The 24861-nt window shown below is 35.5% G+C and overlaps 1 protein-coding gene across 2 annotated transcripts in view; it reads left to right on the top strand.

The window, feature by feature from the left end:
- Positions 1-24861, top strand: part of COL21A1 (collagen type XXI alpha 1 chain) — a 77136-nt gene that overhangs the window by 19518 nt on the left and 32757 nt on the right. Inside the window, exons 11-18 of one of the 2 annotated variants that reach the window (XM_031052661.2) lie at positions 1525-1586; positions 7898-7951; positions 9386-9439; positions 11788-11841; positions 12648-12701; positions 13815-13868; positions 13946-13999; positions 17949-18002. In XM_031052661.2, coding sequence (XP_030908521.2) covers positions 1525-1586; positions 7898-7951; positions 9386-9439; positions 11788-11841; positions 12648-12701; positions 13815-13868; positions 13946-13999; positions 17949-18002 — 440 coding nt within the window. The remainder of the gene's footprint in view (positions 1-1524; positions 1587-7897; positions 7952-9385; positions 9440-11787; positions 11842-12647; positions 12702-13814; positions 13869-13945; positions 14000-17948; positions 18003-24861) is intronic. The other variant, XM_005153190.3, reaches the window with a different exon arrangement.

The raw sequence follows: 24861 nt of genomic DNA, 5'->3' as shown, positions 1-24861 counted from the left end.
TTAATTATATTATATTAATTTATATATATTTACTTAAAAAAAAAAGGGCAAGCATTTTAAAGACAATTGGGAGCATTAATTTGCTTCTGAAAAGAGGATAATTTCTCTGCTTGAATACCGAAGGCAGGAAAATGAAAGTGCATGCACATACTAGAAATTGTTAATTCATTGTAGCTTTTAATTCTTATTGTGAGGATTAAATTTTATGCTTGAGTCCTTAGGTTGTAGTGTTATTTTGAGATCTCCATGGTGAAGTAGAAGGGAAGATAAGCATCATGTCCTGAAAGCCACAGAAAATACAATTAGGAATGAGTCTCAAATACTGTAGAGAATGAAAATATAAGATGTTACAAAACATTAGAAAATACAAGTGTATGAGTACAGAGAAGGCAAAATCATTTATGAAAGAAACATTTTATTATGGAGAGGGGAACTAAAGGTCTAAGGGTCAGGTTGAGACTTAGAAGGGTTATTAAGGGATATTAAGTTGTTTTGGGGCATTTTGGTCCACACTTGAGAAACTAGAGAGACTTCAGAGAATGGCAAAAAAGGCCTGGACTGGACCTTTCAACTTCACTTTTAGTAATTTTTCTGTCCTGTGGAAAGATTCGTGAGGATACTCTAACTAATCACAAGTCTTTGCCAAATCTGCCCTGCTTACCAAATTTAGTACCTCTGGCATGTTATTCCTACTAAGTTCCTAAGTAATTCTACTGTGGTATTTTGAAAAATAAAGTGATACTGTAAAGCCATGGGTTGGCTGGACTTTGGTAAGGAACTGTCAGTTCCATTCTCTCTTAAAAAGATTAAGGCTTTATTTCTGAAGTGTCCTGTCAGCTGCAACAGTATTGTTTTAGAAACAATTTATTATGACTTTTTCATACTTTTATTAACAGGTTCCTACTTCAATGCTACATATCTTCTCATAAGCACTTGCATTTTTAACAGTGTGAATCATGAAGGAGAAATAAGTTGGTCTTTCTGTAGCTTTGTTATCTGGCAATTATGTTTTTCATTATTTTTTGCCTGTGAGTGAGTCATAATGTGCATAGATGGGCATTCAGTGAGCATAAAGGTTAACAAAAGCATCTCAGACAATTTGCAGAGAATCAGAAAGCCCCGCTAATGGAGAAATATTACTGTTTTGTTGAATTGAAGTTTGTATGTTATTTGAAGTGCTTACAATTCAATCGTATATCTTTATTAACTATTTTTTTTTTTGAAACATCGGCTGTAGCTTTTTGCACTTGTTCTTTGTAAGGACATAATTGCAAACCTATTAGATCATCTGCAGCTCTGGCCAGTACATTACTGTTCCTTATAGCAGATTTCTGAGTGCTTTCCCAGCTAGCTTTTAGCCATGAACAACAGGACACCCTTTAGATTCACTGTGCAGGAAAACAGATTACTCTGTCTTCTTCTTTCTGTTTTACTTATTTATTTGCTAATACAAACTTTCACATTTTATGTGCAATCAGTGATTTTCCTTCTTAGAGATAACTTTGCTTATATGAATCTTTTTAGCTGTATCCCCTGGGAACTCTGAAAAGCAAGATCTTAATTCAGACAGCACAACAGGCTTACAGGTAGCTGTGTAGTCAGTGTTTAATGAAATTACTTTTGCATGAAAAGTTTCTCTTGGAAAGTCAGTCTTCTCTGTTCCCAAACACATTTTTATGTTCTCTAAAGTTATTCCAGTTTGCTTATCTGATATTCATTTTCTTGGAACAGTATAACTGGTCAACAAAATGTTTCTTCCTCTGAGAGGTTTTAGGCATGCATTTATATTACTATATGTAACTGACTTTTAAAGTAAAACAGCAAAGAAAATTTAGTTTATTTTTTGTGGGCTGGCTAGATTGTTGTAAAACTTCATTTCAGTACAGAAAAATTCAAAACATTTCCCATGAATATCTTCAGTATTCCCAGAAAACAATCGTTCACCTGCTGTTAGTAAAATTGTTTGCTCTGATATTTGGGAAGGTGAACATAAACATGATTCGTTTTCAATCATTCTTTAATTATTTTTCTTTTAATAGTTCTATTTATAGATTCTTTGTTTTTTCACATTAATTGCCAACTCTGCTTATTTTCCATATTTTGATATATACAGAGAAGATCGATTGAAGTAACTGGAGAAAAGCATAAAAGTGAGAAGCATTATGAGTAACTAAAATACTTTTTTTTTTAATCAAAAATGTAATTTGGGACCCAAAATAATTACCTTGTTATGTCAGGAGAAATCCTACTGGTAAATAAGCACAGGGCTAAAAATAGTAAACTGAAACCCATCTTAATTGGCATTATTCATCAGAAAGAAGTTGCTGGCCCTGGGAATGCTCAGCAGCCTGACTGCAGTCACAAAGCCATTTTTCTATTTCAAAGGATACTTTATATGTACTGGAAAAAAACTCAAGGGGAAAAATAAATGAACAGAGTCTATGCAGTGATCACTTGTGGTTTATAGAGGGGATAGGTTATCGGTCTGCTGAAAGCAGTTAAACAATACACTTATTCAACACTTTTGAACTTTGAACCATGTGTCTAGTATATCTGGACAATTTTCCAGTATTCCATCTAGCTTCATTCAAGAAAGTTTGGAACCATTTGTCTTGTCTTTACAGTGTCCACAAACAATAAGTACTTTAAAAATAATCTGGTGAGACTGACATTACTGATATACCCATGTATATAGGTCATGAGGTTTCAAAACCCTCACATAATAAGTAATTTACAATCATTCCAATATTTCTTTTTTAAAAAAGCCCTATAGAACATTATTGCAGCTGTACTAGCTAGAGTTTACTAATACTTGGTGACAAGCTGAAGACCGCATCTTTTATGATGGACTTAGTGTAATGGCAATAGCCAAGTACTTCAAAAGTACTTTTGGGATAAAAATGGGTAATAGTTTCAGCTATACATAGGATTACCTGTCCTATTGGATGGTTTGCCTGGGGATTTAAGTTGATATAAACTCTGCAGCTACTTTTCTCAGAAAACTTTCACAGACATAGTTGCTAATTCACCTGTAAAATGTTGCTCTCAGTTTCAGAAAAATAAATATTCCTCAGTAGCACACTGTGACATTGTTCTTCTGAAAGGAAATATGTTTACTCCAATGTAATTCAATCATATAATGGCTTCACCAAGAACTCCTACTTTGAAATCAGGGTGAAGCCTGATGTTGACTTGAGTTGCATACAGCGATACACTTCAGACAAAAGACTGTATGGTTATCTTCATAAGATAATCATACATAAGAAGCCAAGGGTAGATGATGAGGATAAGCACCTAAGTAGCGAGCAGGAAATTATACTCTCTTGGTACATCATCGCATCTTCCAGAAGTTTGAAGTTCAGGAACTTTTAAAGCTTGTTTTATGACTTTTTATTTAATAATCTTGATAGGTTTGGGGTTTTTTTCTTCCCTCTTGTGGTATTTGAGCCCAGAACATCAGTCTCAGATAAAATACACCGTTAACAGCTCTGAGCTATGAAAGCCTTGGCAGATGACAGAGTAGCCAATGGATGGAAGTGCAATCAAATGAATTAAACACGCCCAAACAAAACAAAGCAAAAAAAAAAGCAACATTCAAGGCAACAAAAACTGATTTCTGTACTTCTCCCATAATAGTGTTTATGTGATTTACACATCTTTGGTTGTCACCCCTAAATTTATGTTGGAAGGTAAAAGTGGCATTTAGTTATCTTTGTGATCCAATACTGGATATACTTAATTTTCATGTTTTGATATGTGTAGACAGAGGGGCTTCACTGCAGAGACAGTTCTCATAGCTTGCAGTAGCAGATACCATGAGAAGCCATTCTACAGGGCCATGCTGTTTAATGGAGGAAAGAGAGAGGAGTTGACACTTGTTCTGAGCTCCTGGATTACCTCTGCTTAAGAGAAACGAGTAAAGCACAGGATCTAAACAGACCTGCTGGAGACGACTGCCCAACTGATCCACATGTTCAAAGAGGTGGAAAAAAAAACCAAAACAGTAGGAACATGAGTACAGGCATAATGAGGTGTTAGAGAAGATTGTTTGGGGGTGGGAGTGGAAAAAAGCACCTTGAGAAAAGGAGGAGGAAGGACCTGAGGCAAAAACATTACATGATAAACGAATTCTCAGACAAAGGCTAAAACAAATCAAATACAGAAACTCCATTCTAACATTTCTGTTGCATCGCAGGATTTTAGTTACAGATATTGCCAGTGAGGGAGAAGGTCATATCATGACTGCAAATTTCAGTGTAGGTGGGGATACATGTCTGAATAGCAATAAGAATTTCTGTCCTTTAAGATGTAATGTACTTTTGAAAAGGGCTTGGAAACTTGTCTTCTAGTGCTTTAGATAACTGTGCTTCAAATTGACTTTAAAGAGGCTTCCACAAGAGGTCCACAGACTTCTCTGTCAGAATGTTTTCCTACCATCAAGTAAAATCTTTTTCAGTTGAATTCCATTATGCTTAGTTACATCACCCTAAATAGGTCTGTTTACTCAGTGTTTATAGTCCTTAAATATTTTTAGACCATTACAGTTGATCCTTGCTTATTTCCTAGTCAAGCTGAGCTTGTTTACTTCTCCCTTGGCTTTCCTGTTTTCATGCCTTTGTCATTTATGTTGTTCAGTGACTCCGAAAGCTTTTCAGTAAAGCAGCATGCAAGGCAGTTGTCATTGCCTTATCAATATGACCTCTATTTTTATTTGTATTTTATATTTTTCTGATATGATTCACCTGTGAATGCTGCCTGGACTTTTTTCTTTAGGTGAGTGCATTGAAGATACACCTGTAAGATTTACTCTGCTATTGCACCTAACGGTTCTTTGGAATTAATAATTGTTGTATGTCCTTTTTGCTCAGCTCTTTCCTTTACAGGTAAACTAAATTTGTTTTCCAGCAAGGCTCTTATTCATTGATGATAATAGTATTGCTAATTTGACTATGTCCTTTATGTAAGTTCTTTGGCCTAAGATGTCTGTTCAACTTTTTACCTTATTTGTAAATTATTTCCATTTTCTTTAACATTCCAAAGTTACATTTTATCTGCATTTTTTGTTTCTGTTTCTTGTTTTAAATATCCAGTCATTTGGTACAAAAATAAAGTGTCTCAGTATCTCCCTGTTTATCACTTCACCTTTACAGATTTTTTAGGCACTAGAAATTTATCAGTATTGTTCCACCCACAACAAATTGAGAGGAGATTTTGTGTAATACTGATTTCAGTTTCACGGATGTGAAATAATGAATAAGAATACAAACAAAGCGCTGTGTAGTAATGCTGATTGACAACGTTGATGAAACATTATAGCTGAGGGTATATAGTTTGACACCTACATTTAGTGTGTATGTGTATACAGGGTTACTGGGTGTCTAAATTCCTGTATTAGTTAATGGATATTTATCTAATGTACCCCGGGAGGTGTGGAATTCTAGTGCTGTAAAGTATTTTGTCTTCCCATGCTGTTCCTTCAAAAAGATGAATGCCCCCAAATATTTTGTGCGACTATCTTCTAACACTGGGTGGGTGTCTAAGGAACCTCAAAAGGCAGGAGCTGTCTGTGTTTAGGCAACTAGATTCAAAACTGAATATCAAATTCAGGGTTAGCTAGAATACTTTATACGCCATTTGCGTGTCTTCTGAAGAGTTCATGAGAGAAGACAAAGTCCCAATAAAAATAATTCTTTCTTTTTGGTGATGAATTTGGTGCTTTCACCTTACTTGAAAGTTTGCCTTCAGTCCTGAACTCATCTGTGACAATTGAAAAGGCAATTTTCACTTAACGTCCCTTTTATGTAAAATGTCAGCTACGGCACAACTGTTCCCAAAGCATAAGTATGTACATCACATACATACTGATATTGAGAGCTTTGAGGTTAAAGGAAGAGGACTTGAGCTGATTGTAGGCATTAGTATGTAGACTGATGATCCCTACTGGAGAAGGAGCAGTGAAACAAAAGCGTGCTCAGTTTTTATGAAAGCTGATTTTCATAATTTATAGAAGGTTTTTTTAACTTGTCCAAACAATTGCTATGTTATTTGGACTGGATGGTGATTCTTGTTTTTGTGACTTTCTGTGGGTTTCTTTTTGAATGTTGGCTGTTCCAGCTTTCCAATAAACAAACACAGGGACAATGAGTTTGATTTGCTTTAAAATTGCATTACAAGGTCTAGCTCTGAGCTAAATATGCAGTTTTGTAAGGTGAAAGCTCTCTTTCCATCCTCCATTCATCTTGTGAATTCTGAAATTCAGTTCAGCCAGGAAATTGTCCTCTACTTCTTCCCTTAGGAAGGGAAATTGCATTTCAGAAATCTAGAATGTGAAGTAAAGTTTTATTTATGTAGAATTACATCCTACAGGAAATCATACAAACTTTTTTACTTTTAGTAAATAAAAGGATAATGTTTTAAAAGTAATTTTTTGGCTTGGTGAATTGTTTCAGTTACTGGGGAAGCCTGTAATCAACCTGGGAATGCTGCACCATTTACGGTTGCACCATTTACAGTTAAAGCTGATTTCTCTAGAACTGCCTTGAGCACTAAAAATGAAATGCTTGATAAAGTATCTATGTATGACAGAGACCTAGAATTCTGTTTACTTCTATACTAACCATTACCAGCTGGCTCATCGGGCATCTGCTCAAATGTGTTTTGGGAAGAGGGTACAGCAAGTACTCTCTTGTATCTAACCAAGCAAATAATTTTAGCTCTGTTTATTATCTCAGGAAGCTTTGACTGATTTAAAGAAAAAATGAGACATTGCCTTCTTTGTACTAAAAAGGTTCCATTATCTCCTTTTTACCAGTTGGGAAATCCCCCCATTAAATTTTGTGCTACATTTTAAGACTGAAACTCATTTAGAAATAGGATTATTAGTTCTTCCAGTTCAAATCAAGATCAAATTTGGGGTATTTGGAATTGGATAGTCCATTTTATGGGATTTATCAAATTCAGTTTGGGCTATCTGTTGAAAGGTCTGAGCCAAATAGTCTCAGAGATTTACAGGACAAGTTCTACTCTTGTTCTCAAAAAAATCCCTCTTTGTAGCTCATTTTGTCCATTGGAATGACATGTGTTTTATAGAGCTTGGTAAAATTCCTATTCTTCAGTTACTTTCCTCTGTTAAAAGATTCTTCTAAAGCAATTGTTAATTTTGCATAAAAACTGTTTCAGCTGTGCTCATTGAATTCAGTCTACCAAAACAACTTAGGCATATATTTTGGATTCTGCAAAGGTTCCCTTGTTCTGATGATGTTGATTTTTAGTAAAGCATTCCTGAAATTCTCTTTTAGTCAGAAATTATTTAGTATTTCTTTCTGTAGTCCCAGTCATCACATTATTTATTTTTTTTTACTTACATAACCTGTTGTATGTCTTGAAGTTCATCGCTAAGTGCTTAGTATTGAGAATGGACTATTTTTTTTTTTAATTTAGAGGTGCTATAAAACTAGCTGCATAATGTATTAGAACATGCATTATTTGTTAGCACTTATGCATGTAACTGGAAATAAGCCTTTAAAAGTCCTGTTGTTTTTCAGCCATGTTTCTTGAGAGAGAGAGAAAAAAGGTGTCTACGTATGTGAGGCATTTTTTTTTCTCCTCAACTGGACATAAACCAGTGTGTTTGTCATATTCTCATGTAGCAGTTCTAAAATAACAGATTTTAGCATAAAGTTTGGATTCTGCAGACTTAAGATGAAGAGATAAAAGCTGAAATCTGAATCTCAAACTTATAATTAGGATAGCATTTACTAAAATTCGTGATCCAAAATGACAGGGTTGTCCCAACGGTTCTTTAGTAACCAGGAAGACTTTTTTTCCTTAAATAGGTGTTTGAAAATTGGTAAATATAACTTACAAAAAGTTACGAGTCTTGATTTCTTTTCCTTAGGGATATCAGGGATCAGCAGGAATTCCAGGTATCCCAGGGACTCCAGGGGTTCAAGTAAGTTTTAGTTTCATGTTGTGAATTTGGAAATCTGAGACAAATCCCATCAGTTCTTTCCCAGTATCCATTGCTTGTCATTGAGAGTTGAGGTGTGGGGAATTAAAAGGGCTCAAGGCATGACTTGAAGTCAGGGGCATCCTTGGGGGAATTGCTTTGGAATTCATATGGCTTTGGGGTTTGTAGGTAGAATGACAATTAGACTGTACATTTAATCAGTGCTAGGTAAAGCCTGTAGAAGCAGGATTCAGCTGGAGCTTAGACGATCCTGAAGTCAAATAGTAGCTCCTTCAATTTTTCTGAGAATCAGTAACAGTGTTCTGAAGCCTTCTCAGCCTGATTGATTACCCACAGTTCAAAAGAAGGCTTCAGATAATGCCCAGACTGATGGAGGAGAATTCTTTTTCATTCTCCAATGTATTAGTTTAGTAGTCTTTACTGAAATGGTTATTGGAAACCTGTGCTGTGTTTTACTTGTGGTGTGATCCGGTCTGGCTGTGTAGTCTAGGATGTATTACTTTGTTGAATTAAACATCTGAGAACATGTTGGGGCCAAGAACAAGCCTGCAACGTGACATATGTGAAAGCTGTCAGATGGACATTTCAAAGGAAGGGGACAGGCATCAAAAAAGGTGTTACCAGCAGGTTGAAGGAGGTGATTCTTCACCTCTATACCACTCTCATGAGACCTCAGTTGGAGTACTGCATCCAGCTCTGGGGCCACCAAAATAAAGAAGGACATGGACCTGTTGGAGTGGAGTCCAAAGAAGGGCCATGAAGAAGATCAGAGGGCTGGAACACCTCTCCTGTGAAGAAAGGCTGAGAGAGTTAGAGTGTTCAGCCTGGAGAAGAGAACGGTCAGGGAAGAGCTTAGAGCAGCATTCCAGTACCTAAAGGGGTCCTGCAAGAAAACTGGAGAGGGACATTTTACAACGGCACTGAGTGACAGGCCAAAGGGAAACGGATTTAAACTAAAAGAGGGTAGATTTGAATTGGGTATTAGGAAGAAATTCTTTACTAGGAGATTGGTGAGATACTGGAACATATTGCCACAAAAAGTTGTAAATGTTCCATCCCAGGCAGTGTTCAAGGCCAGGCTGGATGGGAAACATAAATCAGAAACCTGATGTAGTGGAAGTTGTCTTTGCCCATGGCAGGGGGATGGAACTAGGTGATCTTTACAGTCCCTTCCAACCCAAACCATTCTATGATTCTACAGCATCTCTGAACTAGTACAGGCTGTGTTTCCCAGTAATGGGTTATGATAGTGTGCTGGATATATCTGATGCGTGGTTCTGCTTTCATATCTGGTTACTGAAATGATGTGATCAACCTGTTGACACATCATTCTGCAGGTCATGTTGCATTACATTTCTGTGTCTCATTCTCTAACTGAGTTAGTATTTGAGCTGGTTCTAATTTTTTCTCTCTTAGGGACCACGTGGCTTACCAGGTATCAAGGGAGAGCCGGGGAAAGATGGGGTTAAGGTAAAAAAAAAAAATTAAATTTTACTCTTACCATTTATCATTTTTTATTATACTGTTGAATATTGTTGGCTGAACAGTATCAATATTTTCACATGAGGCTTCTGTGAGAATTGTTTATTAAAAAAAGCAATAAGGAAGGTATAAGAATTCTAAATTTGGAATGTGTCTTCAGTTCTGAACCTGGTCTGCTTTGACATGATACAGACATCTTTGAAGCATGTTACAGACATCTGTCAGAACAGTTTCTTTCTATCTCTTTGCACCCTTTTTCTCCTCAAGTGAGCATCAAGATGAGCTGGGTAGGAATTTTTGGATTCCACTTTTTATCAGAAAACACAGACTAATTGAAACTAAAGCTTTTTATGGAAAATTCTAGATGAGGTGTGCCCAGTAGCTTGTGGCTGCAGACAGATGTGGAAGCTTATATATAACTCTCTTCTGGTAATCATGATGAAGTTGAATCTGGACCTCCTGTATACACAGTGAATGAACTAGCCGTTAGCTATAGGGAAGTCTAATTGCTGTGTAAGTAGTTGTGTCCACCCACATTTTGCCCTATATTTAGAAATGTTCTAATTTCACTATGATAAAAACATATTTTGTTTTCGGTTTATTAAAAAACAAAGCCTTTTTTTGTAAAATACACACTTATTTTCCAAGGAGATTTTACTGTAAAATTTTCTTCTTCTAAAGTTCCTAATATTAAAAGCATATCCTTAAATTCTTCACTGTGCAGCAGAGTTCTCAAATGCATAATTATAGCTGAAAAATGCGCTTATGTGATCTTTGATTTAGGCATCTTAATCTAATTGATCTTAGATGTTAATCTGATTAATCATTCAGTATTGGGCCATATGCAGAAAATAAGATACTGATGATGAAAAACTATCCTTCTGGCAGTACAGGGTTGTGACAGATAGAATATTTCCTAATGCTCAGTCCACCCTTGTTTAAAATGTGCCAAGAAATAGGGCTTCCACCACTGTTTCAGAAAACTTCTTCCACTGTAAAATATGTCTTGCCATTAGATTTTTTTTCCTGATGATTCATCCCAAATTTTCATCTTTTAATTTCATCCAATTACTTGTAAAGTTTCTGTAGCAACTACTTTAAAACTGTTTCCAGTTTTGGTTTATCCAGTAATTGAATCACCACTTCTGAGCAGAAATTGAGGCTCCATTCTACTTCATTAAAAAGCAACAGATGCATGAAGTGTTTATTTTATAAGCTTTGCTGATTTTTTTTGAACTCAATTCCATTGCCTGTTTTCAGTACTTTTTTATTGAGCGATATTTTGATACTAACCCACAAACTATCATTCCTGTGGTCATGTTTCTGTCTTCTGTGAATATGTGACTTATACATGAATGGTTTTGATAAAACAGAGACATGATTTCTCTTATCTTTTGTATTAGAAGTTGAAATATTATACAATGTAACTTTCCAAGTATAATTTACTATTACTCCTTTATGATTGAAATATATTAAACAAATTGAAAACTGTTACTCCATATAAAGTCAGGTATTAACACAGAGAAAACATTGTGATTATCCAAAAATGATTTGGTGATTGGGTCTTTGTTATGAATGAAGTAAATCCTGTCTACTGAAACAAGCAATTAAGCTTGTTTTTATTATTTCAAGCCACATAGTGCCAAATTCTTATCGATTATTATAAAACCATTGAGGACAATAAGAAGACCTGATGTTTTGGCTTGTATTTTCAATTACCAACTGCTTTTACCAAAGTGGATTCTTTCTTGCACTGAAATAAGAACTCATTTGTCAAAGTGCCAAAGTTGTTTTCTCAGTGTATTTTGTTTTAATGTTGTTTATTTTTTAGAAAATATTTAATACCTTATTTTTTAATACTCGCTCATCTCGAGTAAGTGCTGAGAAATTTTATAAGGTCAGTAGGACTTTAATATTTTCAGGAAGAGGTAGGAGCAAAGCTATCTCAGATTTAGGGAATTTCATTATATTTGGGAATTAGGATTGGATGGTACAATTATCTCTACAAAAAATCTCTACAGAAAGTTTTCAAAGCTTTTTTCAAGCTTTTTTTCCTTTTGTCAAAGTTAAATTGCTATTTTTGAATCTCCATAAAACTCGTTGAAAAATTACAGTAAAATTTATTCTAATAAATTCAGTGACTTTTTTCCTTGTATGTACTGAATCTTGTTTAAAGATCAAGAAATTCTCATCAGTGAACATATCAGTGTTATGTATTTGATATGGTGAAATATAACATCTTTCTTCTATTTGTTGATCATTGAGAATATGAATGTTATTGTAGTATATTACTACTGGTTTAGATGTAAGGATTTAAAGTGTGTTTACTCTTCTAGGGTGAGCGTGGACTACCTGGTTTTCCTGGATTACATGGGATGCCAGCACCAAAGGTTGAAATTAAATATTACTTGTTACAATATTCATGTATTTTAGCTTACTCTATAGTTTAAAATAAAGGCAAAATAAGTTTATATACAATACTAAGTAGGTGCATTTGATGATCTGCATAAAATGATGTGATGCTGAAACTGAAGGAAGATGCATGACATGAGGCTTCATTATGTACATATCAAGCAACAGAAATTGCGTGGTTTTTTTTAATTTCTGTTCTGTTCCATGGGATTCTTTAGTAGTCATTTTGGAGTTTGATTTGGTACTACTTAGAATCATCTTCATGACAAATGAAAGCCTTGAAGTCATTCAATTTGAGTGATAGCATTTGGAAGGATAGTTCTGGTCTAACACAGTGAATTTATGTGTTATGTTCCCATCATCAACTATATCTTTTGCTCTTCTGTGTTGGTACTCAACTGAATTTGCTAGTTTTTCCAAACTTGTGTTTTAGACTTTTCATTTAAGGTTTTCAGAAGATTGCAGCACTTTTAAAGAACTGAAATTTCACTTAGATGTCTACCTATATTGAAGTGACCAGAAACTCAAAGTGCCTTCTGTTGACAATGGCAGCATAAAGCCTGGAAGCTGTCAATAGTCTGACCAGCAGTACTGGACATTCTGGGCTTCTCCCTTAGGAGTACTTGGAAAATTCAGAATTTGCATTTACTGTCTTGAGTACCTTTTTTATATCAGATGGAGCTCTTTGCCTGCTTCATTTTACATATATACATACTTTGTATATATGCATATCTGTATATAATTATTTCTACTTTAGAAATTAACTTACACACATTTTGTCTAGGGAGAAAGGGGTCCTAAAGGAGATCAAGGAGTGCCGGGAATATATGGAAAAAAGGCAAGTAAGAAAATGGTATTGGTATCTGTGGTGGAGTGACCTTAGCTGTCTGCCTAATGCTCCCCAAGCCACTCTCTCATTCCCCCTCCTCCACAGTACAGGGGGAGAAAATAAGATGTAAGAGCTTGTGGGCTCAGATAAGGACAGGGAAATCACTTACCAGTTACTGTCATGGGCAAAACAGGCTTGTCTTGGGGAAACTTAATTTAATTCATTGACAGGTAAGATAGGTTTGGATAGTGAGAAACAAAGACAAAAATTAAAACACCTTGCTTATGTCTAGTAATATTAAACTCATGCTCTGCTTATTTGAGTATTTTGAGAACTCTCGTTATCATTCTGTTAATGGATTGATATAATTTATTTTAACATAACTCAAAATGGAACAGGTTCCCCAGGGAAACTGTGGCTGCACCATCCCTGGCAGTGTTCAAGGCCAGGTTGGATGGGGCATTGATAAACGTGGTCTAATGGAAGGTGTCCCTGCCTATGGCAGGGGGGTTGGAACTAGATTGTCTTTAAGGTCCTTTCCAATGCAAACCATTCTGTGGTTCTATGATTTTATGATGAAAATGCTTATAAATATGTTTTAAATATATATCTATGTCTTTAATATGGGGTATAAGTAATAATTATATTGCAAAGACGTCTGTGCTTTTTAATGCACAGAAATGAACATGAACAATACAACCAAACACAGGAGAGGGAGAGAATAAAGGAACACATAAATGGAGTGAGGCTGATAGCGGCCTGGAAGAGAGATGTTGGTTTAATCCATAATTCATATAAACCAGTGTGTGCTTGTATGTAAATATTTTTGTCATCCAGTGTTAAGTTACATTTTCACCTGTCCCTATATTTTCTTCATGTATTAGCTTAGAGTTTTAAGCAATTTGAAAGAGGCTTCTTGTTCACATTTCTGTATTTTAGATCATAGGTATGTTTCTGTAATGGAGGTTAGTTATTAATTGACCACTGGCTGTGTTAAGAAAGAAACAGATCTTCCATGCATTTTCAAAATTAGAAATAGCATGTATGAATGATAGATTAAATATACTGAGTTTACAGCAGTAGTTACGTTGTTTTTTTTTTTGCTGTTTTTTTATTTCTCAGGGTTCAAAAGGAGAGAAAGGTGATATGGGGTTTCCAGGAATGCCTGGGCGATCTGTAAGTGATGTGAAGACAATTTGCCTTTATTTTTGCTTGTTAATTCACCTGCTGATGACTGTTAACCGTTTCCACAGGGAGATCCTGGCAGAAGTGGGAAAGACGGATTACCAGGAAGTCCCGGTTTCAAGGTATGTACAAATGTATATTTGCATCTTGCCAGAGTCTTCAGTTGCTTTGCTATTGGTCTAAATACATCCAGGTTATTCTGTGGAGAATTACTGGAAATTAAAATAATGTGAGTTACTGGGAAATGTCAAAATTTACTGCTGTCAGTGGGCAGACTTCATTGATTTCAGTTGGCTTCTGAGCAGGGGCAAAGCTTTTATTAAGAGTGTATTAATGATCATCATCAGAGATCGCTTCTACTTTGTCTCCTTTACCCTGTTTGTGTTTCTCTAACTCTGTGAATCGGTTAATGAGATTTATATATAAGCATTCCCTTCAGAACGTTACTATTGTGTACAGTTAAGAAGGAAGTTAATCAAAATATTATTATTAATTTTAAAGGGATCTGGTTGAAAGGAGAAAACACCTTCAGGATTGGATTCTTGTTTATGTTTGTATTCTCTTCAGTGTGCAGTGTCTTTTGTATTTAATTTAGAACAGTTTTGCAAGTGGACTAAGTATGTCTACTGCAAAAAAGACCACAGTATCTATTATTTCCATAATGTATGGCAGTCTGTGAGCTCACTGGATGTTTTGTTTACCCAGTTGTTGTGTGCAGTGTTCTAATTGGTGAAAAGATGGATTTTTGCAGTACCAGTTTAAGTTCACAGGAAAAAGATTATTAATATGTGATGAAAATGTCAGGTTGAATTGATCTAAAGAAGCTTTTTGACAGCTGGTTTGTTCCTATAATATTTTTCTTAATAACAAAATTGTAGTGATCTAGGGCTGCTTAAGAATAATGTTCCTTTGATGTCCAAAAACGCAAGTGTACTTCTAAGTGCATTTGTCTAAATGCCTGTTTACTGTAGTTGGAGATATGGTTCTTCCATTTTGTGACCATGCTTGTCTAGAGCAGTTGGGAATACAATGGAGTATCTGTGACACCTGCTGCAGCAGGGAGATGTGACACAAGACCTGTGAGAGACCTAAACCCTTCCCGGCACCAGCTGCCAACAAGGTGGATCCAGCAGGATCCCAGGCTTGCTCAGGCTGGAGGGGACCTTGTTTGAGACATCTCCTGGACCAGCCTCCTGCTCACAAACAAGACAGTGCTGAATCCATACGAGTTGCTCAGCTGTTTCTGGAGAACATCCAAGGAAGAAGACTAAACAGCTGGGCAGTTTGTTCCATCCTTGACTGTCTTCATGGTGAAAAATATTTCATCCTTATTTGCAGCAGGAAATGGATGTACTTGCCTGTGTTGACAACTGAATCAAGCTCTTAGAAGTACAATAAATAGAAGCTCTGAAGTAAATTATAGAATTAGTAAAATTATTAGTAAAAGTAAAAGTAATTCAGCTGCTGACTGTTACCTGTTAATAACTTTTATGAGACCAACTCATAAGTTTGCAGTCCTCTTTTCTGGTTTTGGGTACCCCAGGTGACCTGTAAGTTTTATTTCAGGAAGACACAGGTCTCCTGTAGGTGGCATCTACAGACCAGATGTAGAAGCCTTGGCTGCCTTAGCGCATCTCACACAGGACCAGGTATTTGTGATTAGGTAACTAGATCAAGCCCCTGTTCACTGTAATAGGTTCTTAGAACCCTAATGTATCTCTAAACAACCTCAGGTAGAAAAGTACGTGTAGTCATCTTAATCTGAAGTTAAATGGGGGAGTTATCACTTACAAGGCTACAGCACTGTTATCCTAAAAGTTGCCCAACTTCAATGTATAACTACGCATCCTGCAATTCGAAAATGTATTATTTAGGAGAATACATCAAAAATAATAGATTTTTAAAAAAGCATATGAAACAACTTTTATGGTAGGTAAACTCAGTATTTCCTATTTGTTCTCTTTGGAAGGCCTAAAGAGACTGTAATAGTAGGTAATGGAATAAATCTGTTTTATGACAAATTGGTGTAGTTTTGTTTCTTTGTTTTGTGGTTGGGTTTTTCTTTTGTTGTTTTTTTGCTTGGTTTGTTTGGTTTTTTTGTTTTTTTTTTTCAACGCGCAGAAGTTTACACCTTTAAAATACACTGGTAAAAGAAGTTGCAAATACTAATTATGGAAAAGAAATATTTTCTTATTGCTTATTTCTGTGGTTAACATCGGCAATCAACAGCAGATTATTTCTATGCCATACAAGGATTTTTTCTTTATTTATTACTTGGTTTAGTTTTAGATACTTCTACATTAATTTCATTTTGATCTTCAAATCCCATTAAAACCTGCCTACAATTTGTCATTATTAATGCATATTTGCAAAAGCATGTATCTCTGATACTTCCAAATATGTCAGGCAATTTAACAGGCATTCTTAAAACACTCAGCTAAGTTTATGTCTAGGGTTGTAGTAGCCACCTGCGTTGCCACTAAAGTCAATAGTGGCCTAATCAGTAATGCCAGTGGAGTCTGGAGAGCAATTTAGCTCAAAGAAAGCAGACTTGTAGGTACCAGTTTAGTTGCCTACAGAAAAGCATTCAGTGCATTTGAGATGCGTCAGTGTCCAAAGCATTGTAAAGGTGCTGACAAATGCAGTGTAAGTCCTGTGGAAGGCCAGTGTCTCACACTCACACAAGACACCCTTATGTATCTCAAATGTGATCAAATGTCTGTGTCCAGGCAATGAAACTGAGCTCCTGCTGGCTGGTCAGCTGAAACAAGCTTCCATCACTTGTCTTAACTAGAGTTGGCTCTGAGAGGACTGTAGTTACCTATCTGAATTTATTTTAGATGAATCTGGCCTTATTTTCAAAATCTATGTATAAATACACTCAGATATCTCTGTGAAGTTCATGGAGAAATTCCTTCTCTGGTATTATAGAAAGTATAAAATAACAGTTACACATTACATTTTTTCCCTCTCTGATATTTGGTAACATAGATATGTAATAGTTGCAGTTGTTTAACATAAATTTTTATCTGTCACTGGTGTCCCTTTACAGTGAAGTATTAAATTGACAAAGCATAAATTTGGAGAATATTTTGATCTGGTTTTTATGTTTGTAAAGAATATACAGATAATTCAATATATTAGTTGTGTGAACCTGTGTACATTTAAACTGAAAGATATTTTCTTGACTATTCCCTTAATTGCTGTAGTACAAAAATCTCACATACTCATTTGTTTTTATTCATTTTATAATACAATAGTTAACAAAAGCCATATTCTTCATTCAAACATTTTGTCAGCTTGACTTCAACATCTGCTTGCTATAAAACATTGCTTCATACTGGGTCTGTAATCAAATTCAAAGCAGTAACAAACAGGCTGTCTTTGAAGGAAATTTCTGCTGTAGCTTTCCTGTTTTCTTACAATATTCATTCTGGGAAAGAATGTAGAAAAAAATGGCTTGAAACCCAGATGATACCCATTGTTACGTCAAGTCCGTTTTTTGTAATTTTAAGTTAATTATTACCAGATTATATTTTATTTGCATTTGTTTTATGTTATTTTATTACTGGAATTATTCTTCAATTTTTCAAGGTATTTTTTATCTCATACATCTTTTGTATCATACATGTTTTCAGTAAGGACGTAAAGATTTGATCATATCTCGTACTGCTGGATTCTGAAGTGCTTTGAAATAATTTTCAGACCATTAGTTCTACTAACAATTAGAAATAGCAATTTATTACTATTTTATATGCCTCTTCAACCAGTAGCTGCTGTTCTGGTTTCAAAGACAATTAATTGTCTCTCATTTCTTTTTGCAAACTCTTTGAGAGCTGATTGGACACAGCATGAAGGAATATGAGATTGACAATACTTCTTACTGTGTTTGAAACTTTTTAAGAGATGTTTGTTGATGAAGCCTTGATCACGTGTATTGCTTTTGCATTTTACTTATATTGAATATAATAGTTTGCTATTTGAAATAATTATTTTTGTTATGCAAATGAAGCATGTTGTTTTGTTTTTTTTTTTTTAATATTGTATTTAATGGTCCCTTTTATTTCAAAGGGAGAAGTCGGACAGCCTGGATCTCCAGGCCTAGAAGGACATCAGGGGGAGCCCGTAAGTGATTAAATTACTGTAACGTCCTGATGTACTGATTGGTTTGGTTTGTTTGGCTTTTTTTTTTAGTTAATGGATGTTATACTTCATTTTTCATCCATGTTGATTTGAATTGTTTGGTATGTCCATTTTTGTAAAAGTGCTTTTTTATTTTCTGGATTAATTAAATTAAATTTGGATTTAATAAAAGAAATAAACAAGCTTTAAAGTAAAAAATGCCTTAAAAGAAAAGATACTTAAATATATTGCTATTATGTACCTCTCGTGGTTTAAGCCCAGCTGGTAACTCAGAACCACGCAGCCACTCACTTGCTTCCTCTCTTCTTCCCTCCTGCTCCCAGAGGGATGAGGAGGAGAATCAAAAGAAGTTGTGTATATGTTATAAGATTGTCTCATTATTGACTTCTTTACTATTGACAGGATGGCATGGTTAGATATTGATAGTTACTTACACAAGGAAAGATTCTGGGTGTTTGCAACTTTCATTTCTGCAACACTGTATATGTTCTTTCATATAATTGTTAATTGCACTTTTAAATTTTATGTTTTTCCCTGGCTACATTCCCCTCTCCATTGTCCAGTTTTATTGGCCTTTTATTTCCTGGCATCTTGTTACACTGTTCATATTATCTGTATCGCTGTTCTTGCTTAGCTGGGGAACATGCTGATGCATTTTAGTTTTGCTTGTTTCCAAAGACATTGTTCCTCTACTGGTGTTTGGGCAACTCCTCAGGGCATCTCATTTTTCCTCCTTTTTATATGTGATATCTAGACTTGTCCTCCTTGTTTGGCTCTGTAAGGCCACCAGACTTTGCTTGAAGTGGGAGAGCCAAGATATCTGTAGAAATAGCTGGGGAGTCCAAATATCTGTAGAAATAGCTGAAAGATTTGAGTGTTGAGGGAGAGCCAGCTGTCTTCAAACCATCAGTAATTCTTCTGTAGGCCAAGAGCAGTAAATGAAGCTCAGTTGGTAGAACACTGCCTTGTAGATGAATTATATTCTGAATTACATTTTCATTTGGAAGATAAGCAGATACAACTTTATACATTCAGATTTTTTTGTGGTATTGAATGTAAAGAGAGGCAGTATGTGTTATATGGTACTGAAATCCAGTAGAGAGTTTTGATAACTGAGAGATGGAAATAACACTTCCAGCTGAATAATTCCCAAGCTCTTTAATTTAATTTTTTTGGTGTATTCCCCAAAATCTCATAAAACACTCTGAGTAGACTGCAAAACACTGGGCAATCATTCCCAAGAGGCTTTCTTTCCACTTGGCTGGCTTAAGTGAAGAACACACATAATTGCTCAGTTGGCTTTATTTTTTCTTCTTTGGCTGCCACAAATAACTGTGAGATGTATTAACCTTTTACAGTCAATGGTATCCTCAGATATAAGAAAAACTGAAAGTGAATTTTCATTAAACTCCATGAAATACGAGTCAATAGGATTTTGTATATAGTTAGTTAGTACACCATAAGAAATGTGTTGAGATAATAACAATACTTCTGTTATTGTCCCTAGCCTTGTTTTGTCTGTTTTCATTTTTAGAAAAAATATTATCTAGTTACTGTGATTTTTATTTTATTTTTTATTTTTATGATCTAAAAAACAGGAAGAAGTAATTCCTGACCTAGGGAATAAATTATTTGATACTTTAAAAGCTCTCTTTCTGATCTAGAAGCTTTGGTGAAGTCTGACCTATAACTACTAGAGAAATATATTTTTATTTAAAATGTCATTCACAGTATGACGTTTGTAACAGCAATATAAACTCATCGCTTAAGTCCCATACTTTTGCTTTAGAGCCTAATGAAGTGACAGACTTAAGACATTAAAATCACTAAGTCTTTTAAAATAACCATAAAATAATCTAGAGGAAAACTTCCAATATGTAAACAACAACAAAAGATTTACTAAATCCTAACATGGCAAGCCATATTGCACTATATGGTTCATTCATAATCAGTGGAATTTCTTTTGAAGAGGAGGAAGTCTGCACATGCTGATCAGGAAATTGCCTCAAGGTAACTAGTAGGAAATGTAAGACACCTAGTTATACCTGCTCATCTGCCTGTATTGCTGGTGTAGCACCAGACTCTATGTGCAAACATGGTGCTCCCATCTATTTAGAGCCTGAAGGATGAGCAAAGAGCATTTCTGTGCAGCAGTTGTGTTAAAGTGTGTGCTTGGGTTATGTATAATCGAAGCTATCCTCAGCCATGGGATACGTGGGTACCCTGTTCAAGTAGAAGGTAGTTCAGTTTCATCCAATGGAAAGTGAGCTGGATGCAGGGGCTTTGAGGGATCTCTTGTGCAGTTTATTGCTTTTGTTGTTTCTGTTGATCCTCCAATGTACATTTGATGTATAATGAGTAAGGGTGTCCTCTCTGGTCCTCTTCTGTGCAGTTCAGTGTGATTTTCTCTGGTGCCATACCCTAGTAGTTAGGGCAGTGATCTGGGAAAGAAGGGCTGAACTCTGCTGAGCCCCACTTGTGATAGCCAAATAGGTTACCTAAGCCCAAAAAGGCCTTGAACTGTATGACTCCATATAGTTAACCAGCCAGATGCAGCTGTGTCCCTAGGACAGCTCAGCAGGTTGCATGGATACCCCACCTATACAAACATACGTGCAAACAGTTTTTATTTCTTCCATTCAACCACATTAGTGATAATAAATTAGACTATGTCTAACTTGGTCTTTATAAAACTAGCCATCTTGCGATCCCGCTTGCTTTAGCAAATAAAAAGGCTGTGCTTCCAAAATGAATGCATCTTGAGACAACATTTAAGAAGCAACTGTCTAGGATGGAGAGTGCAGCTGAACTGAACTCCCATTGCCTTCAGCCTCTGAGAGGTGTGGTTATTTTCTGGACAACATACTTACTGGCATATTATTACTCTTATTAATCCCCAGATTTATGAACAGGAAAAAGTAGGTTGTAAAGCTTAAGTAAATAACTCCAAGTGATGTGGTTATTTTCCCTCAGTAGTGCTATTTGGAACTTAAGTTAGCCAGACCATCCCAATCCTACCCACTCTGTGTAAGAATGATGTTTGACAGCATTGACAGAATAATTTAGATAGCATTTAGTAGAACTAGTACTCAAGCTCATTTTAAGGATGGCAAAAAAAGGCCATGCTGTTACTTGAGTAGCTTAATGGCTAGTCATCTATCTTACTGATGACAGGCTGCTTTGATTAATACATTTTTTTGAGGGGCCAACTATCTAAATGATAGAATTAGTCAAGATTTATTTAGTTTAATTTTAGACTGGCTGTCCTCTTTTTGTCAGGGGTTGGTTTCAGTGGGAGCTGCGTTTGACTTCTTGTGTTTACAATCATGCAGATGGGAACTTTGCAGTCAGTGCTTGTGGGTGAAGCTGGCAGGACATTAATAGCACTCTTCTAGGCCTAGCATATGCTGTCTTGCCACAAGTTATATACCTAAACATTTGCAACTGCTCGTGTTCTCTCTCCAGGAATCATAATTTTCTGAAACACAGCTGTAAACACTTTACGTGGTAGAGTTTGCCCTTAGTATTTAGGTCACATCACAAGACCTCATGTGGCCTTGTTTCTGTCAGTGATAGCATCATAACGTGGCTTCCAGATTCTGACCTGACTCCTGCTGTTATACCTGTACTCTTGGTTTGTCTGTAGATATTATATAACTGCATCAGGAATGCCAAATCTAGATCAATGCATTCTGTAAAATATGTGCGTTTTATGCTAGGGTAATATGGCAGAATTATTTTTGAAATGTGTCCAAGATATGCTAAGTGTATAGAAATCTCAGCAGAAATTGCTGTATTTTTCTTCATAAAGCAGAAATCTTTAGAATAGAACATAAAACTTGTGTAGCCAGGAACCCTGCATGTTTTGAAAGCAAACCTAAAGCTAAGGTGATTCTACCATATCTGTGGCCATGCTGAGATTAATAGAAACAGAAACCAAGGAAAGAAAATTCTTGACTTAGTTACATGGTAATACACAGAGCAAAATTTTTTTATTTGTTTAGTATTTTTTCCTGTGAGCCATGCAATATTCCCCCCTCTCCATTATTATACAGTTTCCCAGAACTCTTCTCTATGAAAAAATTTGGCTTTAGTGGAACCCTTAGCGTGCAACATGTTGAGGCGGGATGGCTTGTTAAATAATCTGGAGTTCACTGTTGCCTCTCTTATCTTTCTTTGTATAGGCAGACAATGAAAAAAACAGACACAAAACACAGAGCTACTAGCAACTCTGTTATCTGTATAATTACAATGTTCCTTAGAGATGTTCTCAGAACAAACGCCTGGCACCCAGTCATAATAATAATAATATAGGAAATAATTATTAAAATGAAAGTGTAGCTAATTCTAATGAACTTTCTTCTTCACTATGGCTTTACACATATCACTGTCATTTCATAAACTGTAAATGAGAAAATATTTTGAGAATTAAAAAAATTTTGAAAAATTCTACTTTGCCTCTATTTACCTGCTGAAAAAACATTTCTTTCACATTAGTTACCTCCTTTCATGCCTCTAGGCATGTGTATGGTCTTGTGAAAATCACCAAGGAGAGAAATAACACCACAACCACCTTATTTGAGTGAAAAATGTGAAATGAATGAATGGTGTGGAAAGAGTAACATCTTTGATAAGGTTATCTAATACATTTAGATGAGATGTGCAAGTTTTAAGGTGTTCAAGTACCCCTTAGAGTCTACAGCAGAATGAGAAAGTAATTTAACATAATTTCTGTATATTTAACTTGGTTAACTAGGCCATATGAGAGGAAAAGTAGTAAGCTACATGTGGAATAGGATGGGACTGTTAATAATCATAGAATCATAGAATAGTTAGGGTTGGAAAGGATCTTAAGATCATCAAGTTCCAACCCCCCTGCCATGGGCAGGGACACCTCACACTAAACCACGTCACCCAAGGCTCTGTCCAGCCTGGCCTTGAACACTGCCAGGGATGGAGCATAATGGAAAACTTCATAATTGTTTTGAACGATTCATGAAAGGAAAGTCACAGTTAAAATCTTTGCAATAGACAGTAGCGTGTCAGAGCTATGCTAGCCTGTTTAGGAGGAAAGCTGCTATTCGGCTTTAATAAAATTCATGCTTTTCCACTAGTCTGAGGAGCCTCAGTAGTAGCAGCTGAACTCTGATGGCCTGCTTTTCAAAGGTGTCAGCTTTACAATCAAAAGTAAGGAATAGTATTTGCTTTGCAAGTAATGTCTTGTGGATCTCAAAAGAATACCTTATTTCTTTGTTGAAAAGTCAGACTTTGACCTTTAAATACATTTATGTATAAAGTAAAATTGTTATTCAGATGAGGTGTTTTTTCCTACCTAAACACACAATGCACTAGGACTTTGGTAGGTGTATGCCATACATCATTATTTCTTTACAAATAGGTTAGCTTAGTTGAATCAGATTTTTAGTGATTGTTTCTCTGTTTCTTATTCTAATTACTGAGTTGTTGGAATAGACAGGGTAGAGTCTTGTTGATTACTTTCTAATTGTCAGAGCTACTTTAACAGATGTTGTTAGTCTTGTTCCCACGTGAGGAAGGGGGAGATGACAGTTTTGACAGCACAATGCTTTCAGTAATTGTTACGCAGTACTTTCTTTAAGCTCAACCACTTTTTTTAGACTGAATTCAGGTTTTCCTGTGAATTATAACTTTTAGGTCCACTTTAGGTGTATGCATTTTTAAGACTTTGCTTGCAACCTAGGTTATCTTCTTTGTTCTGACTGGGAAGTTATTTTAGCTAAATTCATTCCATACTACATCTTCAGCAGTTAATTGCTATTAAGAAGAAAAATATGATAATGGTGCTGTAAAAGAACAAGTAATTAAAACTTCTGAAACTTCAGGCAGAGTAGTCTGAACTACTTGTTTATTCCCAGTTGACAAAATTGATATAAGACATGACAGCATAGTTGTTGATCCAAAGTGTATAGAAGTCAATGGAAAGATTCCCATAGAGTTCAGTCTGGACTGGGGCCACAATAAATGCTGTAATAAACTTGGACCCACTGACCTAATGCAACGTGGAAAATAATGCTTTTCTAAGCTGTAAAACTTAACAGTTCTCTCCCATCTAGTTCTTACTTTTTGCCTGTTCCTCATGATTTCTGATTTTTAAATTTCTGTCTTCACACACTATGCAATTAAATTAGTTATATTAATTTTCTATAATTATGTATCTTTGTATCTTGTATCTTTATCTTCTGTCTATAATTGTGTACCTTTTTATTTTGTCTACAGAGACTTAGGAAACTTATTTTTGCTTTTTTTTTCAGTTAGTGGTAATTCAAATCTGTTAACTTTGGAAAATGAAATGGAGAAAAGGTGGCATAACTTGCTGCCATTTCTTTAAGACTGTTTCATAGATGTAGTGTTAACTGAGGCAATTTCTTAAATAAATGAAAGGAAGAACTAAAGGAGCTGTAGTTGTAAGCCAATTACAAATGAATGGCATGTGCTATAAATAGTTATAAACAGTACTCAGTCTCTTTTATGCTTTTATGCTGTAGCGACCTTTTTATATGGCTATGTTGGCAGTTCTCTTATTAATTCATGTGCTGATAAAAGTTATATACCAGCATTCCTCCTCCATTGTAGCTTGTCTGAAAACATAGTGATAGAAATACCTCTGACCAGTATGTCATACAACTTAAAACCTCCCTGCTGACTAGTTGGGCTGTATTACAATAAACAGATGCTTGTTTTTTAAAATGTCTCTCAATAGTTTTTGATCTTGTATAAATTAAAAAATGCATTAAATCAGTGTGATTGTGAAAGAATTCTCCAGCCACAAACATTTTACGGTGCAGATTTGTTAAAGGAGTGC

The sequence above is a fragment of the Melopsittacus undulatus genome, chromosome 3 (genome assembly GCF_012275295.1).
Source record: "Melopsittacus undulatus isolate bMelUnd1 chromosome 3, bMelUnd1.mat.Z, whole genome shotgun sequence".
Classification (NCBI taxonomy): Eukaryota; Metazoa; Chordata; class Aves; order Psittaciformes; family Psittaculidae; genus Melopsittacus; species Melopsittacus undulatus.
The sequence above is the reverse complement of the archived record's forward strand: the minus strand, read 5'-3'. Positions and strand labels throughout refer to the sequence as shown.